The 8,229-nt window shown below is 38.5% G+C and overlaps 1 protein-coding gene across 1 annotated transcript in view; it reads left to right on the forward strand.

Annotated features, from left to right (window-relative positions):
• The window catches only part of DCAF10 (DDB1 and CUL4 associated factor 10), a 75,455-nt gene extending 67,627 nt beyond the window's left edge, over window positions 1-7,828 (forward strand). The window contains exons 5-8 of the mRNA XM_011939458.1: window positions 392-594; window positions 2,859-2,969; window positions 5,648-5,793; window positions 6,729-7,828. Of these exons, the coding sequence (XP_011794848.1) occupies window positions 392-594; window positions 2,859-2,969; window positions 5,648-5,793; window positions 6,729-7,097 (829 nt within the window). The 3' untranslated portion in view covers window positions 7,098-7,828. The remainder of the gene's footprint in view (window positions 1-391; window positions 595-2,858; window positions 2,970-5,647; window positions 5,794-6,728) is intronic.
• The last annotated feature ends 401 nt before the right edge of the window (window positions 7,829-8,229 follow it).

An 8,229-nucleotide genomic window follows, 5' to 3' on the forward strand; every position in this document is an offset into this window, starting at 1 on the left:
CATGAGCCACCATGCCTGGCCTCAAATATTTTTTAATTGACACATTGTAACTGTACGCATTTATAGGGTACAATTTGATGTCTTGATACATATATGCTGTATAATGAGCAAATCAGTATTAGCATGCACTTATCATTCCTTTGCCATAAGGACATGTAAGAGTCACTCTTCTAGCTATTTTATAATATACCGTATCTTACTACTAACCATCATCACCCTACTGTGCAATATAATACCCTAGAACTTATTCCTCCTAATTGTAACTTTGAGCCCACTGACCAAGCTCGCCTCATCCTCCCTAAATTTTATTTTGAAGGGCAAAAATATGATTCTTACTGAACCGTTATATTTATGATAACTCTAGATTTTGTTGGCTTGGTTTCTCCTGTAGGTATACAGAAGATGGGTGTCCACATAAGAAATTCTTTCACACACGTTTTCTCATGCGAATGAGGTTAACACCAGATTGTTCCAAAATGTTGATTTCAACGTCCTCTGGATATCTCTTAATTTTGCATGATCTTGACTTAACTAAGTCTTTAGAAGTAGGCAGCTATCCCATTTTAAGAGCAAGAAGAACTACTTCAAGTTCAGGTAAGCTTTTCTTTTTTGGTCAAAAAGATTTTTCTCAAGAATCTCAAACATAGAGATAATATATGTTTCCTTTCCGAGAATGATAGCAGGAAAGGGGAAGACAAAAGGCATTCCTTAGAAAGCTCAGAGATGGGTTATTATCCAAGCAAGTATAATGATTTGTATGTGTCCCTGACATATCATTCATATATACCTCTGAATCACAAATGGACAAGGAGGAGTAACTGCCAACACTAAAGTATTTTCTTTTAGCTTTATGCTAGCCACAGGATCTTTTCATCAGTAATTTTAAATCATCACTATCTCAAAAATTAGTGATGGCACAAGGTCTTAAGTCCTTCTGGAATCAAGCAGAGCTTTTATTAAGTTATGGTCAATACAGAGTTTTAGTTTTAAGTCTATCTGTGTCCTAGACTTATAGATGTCCAGACAGATAGCTGGTGCCATCTTATCTCATTACTCTCTAAACACTCTCTTGCTAAAACTCTGTCTCTTCTCCCATTGCTGATTTTGTTAGACTTAAGTGAATTTAGGGTTCAGAAAAACTTAAGTATTTTATTTTATCAAAATTATGTGATTTAAAAAAGACTACATTTCATCTACCTTTGGGAAAGAGGTGAGTAGTTTACATTATAAACAAATTAATATAATTTACATTATAAACAAAATCCAGGGGAAAAAAGACTTAAGCATTTGGAACATAGAATGCTAATAAATTGCTATTAAAAGGCAGCTTCGAATGGTTGGGACCAGGTGCAGGGGCTCACACCTGTAATCCCATGACTTTGGGAGGCCAAGGTGGGAGGATCGCTTGAGTCCACGAGTTCAGAGTAGCCTGGGCAACATAGGGAGACCTCATCTCTACAAATAACTTAAAAATTTAGCCAGGCGCAGTGGCTCACGCTTGTAATCCTAGCACTTTGGGAGACTGAGGTGGGCGGATCGCTTGAGCCTGGGAGTTTGTGAGCAGCCTGCACAACATGGTGAAACCCTGTCTGTATGAAAAATACAAAAATTAGCCAGATATGCTAGCATGCATCTGTAGTCCCATCTACTGGGGAAGCTGGGGCAGGAGGATCACCTGAGCCTGGCAGGTTGAGGCAGCAGTGAGCCATGATTGCGCCCCACTGCACTCCAGCCTGGGCAACAGAAAGAGACCCTGTGTCCAAAAAAAAAAAAAAGAAAGAAAAGAAAAAAAAGGTTGGAATCTTTCTCCATGTGCACAGGACCACTTCCAAAGATTCCTTTGGGAAAGTACAGACATCATTGTACTGCAGTGCCTGGTGTAATTGCTAAAACTAGAAATTTAAGTTTTACCAACTTACTTGCAAACAAGGGATTTCATAAATATACGAGTATAATCCTTTTAGATTCAAATTTGCCTTTTAAGTTAAACATGATAAGCAACTCTAGCTTAGTGAGAAATAGTGATTTTGAATGTCTAGTTGGCCTATTTCAACTCAAAAACCAACAAGGTTTTCAGTTTTCTAACGGTAATTCTGATAATAACATCACAGGATATTAGACTAGTAAGAATTCTTAACATAGGTATGGGACCACTAGCAAAATGTGATGATGAAATAGACATTGCTATTTGGAGTAATATATCAGACTCCACTACCTGATACTCATTTTATTTTTTTCAATGTAAACTTTGTGTCACATTTCAGAGTATTCACATAAACTTGGCACAGTAGTGCATGCCTGTAGGCCCAGCTACTCAGGATACCAAGCCTGAGGTGGGAGGATCACTTGAACCCAGGAATTAGGAGTCCAGCCTGGGCAACATAGCAAGATCCTTGTCTCAAAAAAAAAAAGACTATTCACGTAATTTCAATAATGATAATGGAAGTTTTTGGTATACTTTAAAGAAGGATCTCTTCATGTTTCTGGTAATGGGCCTGATATTTGGACCCTATTTTAATATAAAAACAATAGGCTTAAGAGCTTAGTTTTCATTTTCATTGAATTTTTTGGTTCCATTTTAGTACAGAAATGATGAGGATCCAAAGATGCTCCTATGATTATTTTGTTTTTCATTTTTATTTCACATAGTCAAGTCTTTGATATAAAAGATTCAGAAAGGGACTAGATCTTAGAACACTTCAAAGAGCTGTCTTGCCTTCCTCAGTCTTATAGGCCAGTTATATATGACCATTTTTTTTAAATGTTAAAACTATGGTTCGAGCAGAATAATTAAAAAGTTAAGAGCCACTACCAGAGTTATGCTAGGTTTATTGTCAGAATTTTTTTATATTTTTAAGATTTGACCACTTCATCAAGTTCATCTGGTCCTAGAGTTTCTGGCTCACCTTGTCATCATAGTGATTCTAATTCTTCTGAGAAACACATGTCACGAGCCTCTCAAAGAGAAGGTAGGTTAAAAGTTGGATTTTATAATCTTGTAACAACAGATTCTGCCAATCTGATTAATTATTGATTAAAATCAATTTTATGGTTTTGATCCATAAAAATAAAAGCAATGGAGATGAGATGATTTATCCCTCAGTCATCTTCAAAAAGCTAACCGAGTCTCTGGGGTTGAATATCTTGAGTTAAATCTTAATGGAATATGAGCTTTGGTTTTATTAGCTGGACTTAGTTTGGTCTAGTTTGGAGAGGAAGTAGTCCAGAAATGTAGATTTCAATCAAGATTGTTGTGAAAATTAAATGAGATTATGCATGTGAAAGTTCTGTATAAATATAAGGCATGAATTTTCAGGTAATTGTGAAAGTCACCTGGCTACCCTCAGACTTTTTGCTCTGCCATTTCTTTGCCTGTGCAATGCCTGACAGCTTCAATGGGTTTGTAGGATAAAGTGAGCTACCATCTGGCTCCACTCTGTATTTCCCAGTTTTTTCCTAGCCATTCTGGCAGAACTAGGTGCTGTGCCCTGTACCTTTCACCCCCCAGTTGAAATGGTTTCTACCTATACAAATTCCACATACTATTCCTCTTCATACTAATCCACATCTAAGCTCTTACATTATTTATTGTTTGTTCTTCTCTTTGTGAACTGAGTATTAGGAGCCAGATATGGCTTTTTTTTTTTTTTGTCATTTTGAGTCACTTTTGGAAATAGAGATTTCTCTATCCTGATATTTTGGGCAGAGACTAAATCTCAGACTTCTAATTTGTGTTTTCACTGGGTGGCTTTGCCTGGAAGATGCTGGTTATCTTGCATGGCTACTTATGTCAGTAGAATGGTTTAAGAGCCCTTTCTAACCTAAACTATGGCCTATCCACTTGCCTCTGGATATTGAAGTCTGTGATATTTCACTTTAAGGTTAAAGGCTCCTCATCTTAAATGTAAAGATTTATGCCCAGAAGTATAACATTTTTCCTTTGATTTGTAACACAAACATCTTTTGCAGATTCTTCCTGTTCTCCTTCTACTTGTGCTATGGGAAACAAGTCAAGGCTTCTAATAATCATTGAGAAAAATCTTTATTGATTGACTACACCATCCACAAGAAAGAGAAACTTAATTTAAGAAGAAAAGAATAGTTAACATGCTTGCTTGTTATTGACCAGTGGTAAACACACAAACACAAATATACAGCAGTTCTATGCCACAGAGAGTTGAGAATGAGGGAAGAGATGATATATGAGAAGGCTGGAAAGAAGAGGAAAATGAGAGGGTGGAAAGAGAGGGAAAACATGGGAGAAGGTGGGGCTTATAGGTGAAGTTGCTCTAAATGTTGGAAATCCTGCATCTTCAGTTGTCAGAGTATGTTAACACCATCCTTTGGCAGATATAATAGCTGTATAGAGCAGAGGCTTTCAAATGCATTTCAGCATTAGAACTCTATTTTTGACATGAAATCTGCTGTGGATTCTTAAGAGATGTAGCACAAATAAAATCAAAGTAGCTCTGGTTCAAGAAAAATTAGGGAGGCTCTTGACCCTCCAGTCTTCTCACCCCATCTCCACCTCAGCTCACACGTGGTTCCCTACTTTTGCCAGCTCCTGAGGAACCCCAAGGGGCACAGTTAGCAAACCACCTACTTAGAATGCATTTTTTGTCTGGTTTTGTTATAGGTTTTCCAAATTAATTCTTAAGCGTTTTTCTCTAAAATTGTTCAAGTTCAATCACAGGTGAAATAGTTATTTCAGTAGAGTTTTGTTATAGCAGTGTAATTTAGAGCTTCACAGGTTTCTGTTAATGATGTAGTAATCTAAAGGGAATCTTTAAAAAGAAGTTAACACATCTGCTTGACAAGCAATTCACAAAGGATCTGACAGAGGGAGCTTATTACCTTCAAAGTAACTCCTTCCGCAGTCAGAGAAGTGTTGAAATATTTCTCTTCCTATTAAATTTCTAAGTTGCTTCCTTACAGTGTCTATGAAAGTGGTTTTTCATGCACCTGAAGGATATAACATACTCCCATTAGTAGCAGTGCCTTACTCCAGCAGTCATTTTCATTGGGAGTTAGGCAGAAGGAAATGAGGAGGCAGAGTAGAATCACCAGGAAGATGTATGATTGGCAATGTCTCCCATCCCTTGGTTTGACATGCCTTTATGTGAGGTGTCCTTCCTCATTTCCAAAATTTTATTTTTTGTTTATAGTGTTGTTGTTGCGGGGGGCATAAGTCCTGATTTTTTTATTTGCTTAAAGGCAATCCTCATGGCTTCCAGGTATTTCCTTCTCTGGACCAGAAAGCACCAGGTCCAATAACATGAGAATTGTTACCTTTTACCTTTCTAGAGTCCTTTCATGTCACACAACTTTGGTTCTCACTTAAATAAAGAGCTTTCTGAGATGTAAGAATCCGTAGTCAGCTTCTATGCCTTAGCCTTAGGTCGGCTATGATTACTGCTGTGGGAACTTGGATTCTTTCATTCTATTTATACCATTTCCCCACACTTTCACCCTGCCAAAACTCACACACCATACACTGGGGAGTACCATGCTCTTTCACATATGGTAGCATAAGGGGCAGACTAAAGAATGATGGTATGGGAGGTGGCTGCCAGAAATAAAAGCTTTGATGAACTGCCTTAGTTTTTTGATAATACAAATTCCACATCCCCCTTTTCTTGTATCTCAGGAGTTTCACCACGAAATAGTCTTGAAGTCGTAACCCCTGAAGTTCTTGGTGAGAGTGACCACGGAAACTGCATCACATCCTTACAGCTGCACCCAAAAGGCTGGGCCACTCTTCTTCGGTGCTCAAGCAACAGTGATGATGAGGAGGTACAGGCAGCAGCACTCCACCTTCAACAGGGCTCATTGGACAAATTGCCATTGCCGTGTGTGCAGACCTTAGGCCGATCACTAACTGCAGTCTCTGCCTTCAAGGGCATACTGCTAGAGATGCTGCTTCTCGACTCTCCTGTTTCTGTCCTCTCTTGCTTCATATGGTATCATTATCCCTTCCAAACTCTTCTTATTCCTCTCCTGCTGGGGTTGAACAAGGTGGGACATACTTTAAAGGCCAGCATCAGCTCAGATTTTGCCCAGCTTCTTAAATCTTGTCTCCTTCATCTCACCCCCCCCAACCAAAAAAAAAAGAAACCCTTGTATAAACATAGGTCTGAAATGTTTCAGCTAAGCTGGCTAAATGTGAGATTTTACTAAGCCAATTGAGTATCATAATTTTCTTTTTTTAAAAACCAGGGGAAACTCTGGGAAAGGAAGGGACTATACTGATGACTAGGGGGAAAGGTGTTAAATGACTTTATGATTCTCATCACTCTGGAAAGCAAGAGTCTTCCAAGGATCTCACTGGTCCTAGAGGCCACAACTGAAAGGAGAGAAGAGAAGAGCCTTTGAATTGTATAGGGGAAGAGGTAAGATACTCTAGGGCTTGGATGTACTCCAGGAATTTTTAAAATATCAACATTGTTGTTGCCCTTAGAAAAGAGAATGTATTACTACAGAAGTCACAGGCAGCCTCACGGAACAAAAGGCTTTAAAGCATCATAACACAGAATAACCTTAGCTTATGAAGATAAGAAAGTATGGGGCCTACAAGTTTTGTTAGTTGGGAGGGGGATAGGATTATTCTGAGTGATTTCTTGTAACAATTCTGTGGCTTTGGCAATCTGTTGAGCTTTTTAAAAACAAGGAATATCTGTAGCACTCTTTGGGCTCTGTAACCTTGGTTTGTCTCCCTTCTCTCCCCCTAGTGTACTTGTGTCTATGAATTCCAAGAAGGAGCTCCAGTGCGACCTGTCTCACCTCGCTGTTCTCTACGACTGACTCATTACATTGAAGAAGCCAATGTAGGCAGGGGTTACATCAAAGAACTTTGCTTCAGCCCCGATGGGCGAATGATTTCCTCCCCACATGGCTATGGGATTCGCTTGTTGGGATTTGACAAACAGTGCAGTGAACTTGTTGACTGCTTGCCCAAAGAAGCCAGTCCCTTGCGGGTGATCCGTTCTCTGTACTCTCATAATGATGTGGTACTGACAACAAAGTTCTCTCCAACACATTGTCAGATTGCCTCAGGGTGCCTTAGTGGACGGGTTTCTTTGTATCAGCCAAAGTTTTAGGCACAACTTACATCAAATAAGGAACTCTTCTGGTGTTTGACTTAGGAATTACTTCAATTTAGATGAAGTATTTTCTTTTTAGAAGATCTTACAAGTTTGGGTCAAGATCCTGGTTCTTATGGGTCCATGAACACACTTGTGACCTTAGTACTTGGTCATCCAGCATCATACAGACATCTCCAAGTTAGACTCTATGCAGCATCATCTTTTTCAGCATTCCTCTACTCCTGCTGATCTGTGCCACTGAACTCCAGTTCTTCTGGTCATTTTGCATGGTAGCTCTTGTCAAGTTCCTTTCTTCCTCACTATTTCTCTCTTTTCCCTCTCCCTGTCCCTCTCTTTCTTTGTGTTTGTTGATTTTGGTGTCAATTTTGTGGACATTTGGCAGGAGTTTTGATTGGAGTAGGAGAAACCCATGACATTAGAATTGAATAAAACCTAGAAGCTGGATATTGGCATATTGGTTGTTGAAAAAGAAATTTCATCTTCACTTATGAGTATACTTGGTCTTTTAAAGTTGCTGTTATGTTTATCCATATTGAGCACAGATAATGGCATTATTCTTATAATTGTTGATAATCTTGCAACAAAATGTCTTTTAAGTTTCCTGTTAAAATTACGAAAAGATTTTCATGGCGAGAGGGATTTTATTGTGAAATTCTAGAAGCAAATATTACCACCTCTCTTTGTAATTTACTTTACTTGTATGAATTTAACATCTCTAGCATGTATCCTTACTTGATATTTTGTTCCTATCAACAGCATTAGAAAGGAAAGGAGACAGAATAGGCTTTAGTTTTATTTCTATTGCACAGAAAAGGATTTTTAAAATTAGATTAGTACAATATCTGGTCATAGAGTGATAAGAACAATATGACTTAGATTTTTCTGTATTTCATTTGCCAGATTATTTGAATCACACAGGATGATGTGTTAACAGTATTGGGGTGGAAGAGGAATCAAGAGTAGAGGTAGGGGTTTACTCATTTTTCTTCCCTGAGCCAGGTGTCACAAGCCAACTCTGTCACCATTAGTGAGGGGAGAGTTGCAGTCCTCTTCAAGCTGTTATCATAAGTACAGTAGTCAGTGACTTGGATATCAAGACTAAGTGCTGATATGAAGACTTGCCTTG

This window comes from Colobus angolensis, unplaced genomic scaffold (genome assembly GCF_000951035.1).
Source record: "Colobus angolensis palliatus isolate OR3802 unplaced genomic scaffold, Cang.pa_1.0 Scaffold181, whole genome shotgun sequence".
NCBI classification, from domain to species: Eukaryota; Metazoa; Chordata; class Mammalia; order Primates; family Cercopithecidae; genus Colobus; species Colobus angolensis.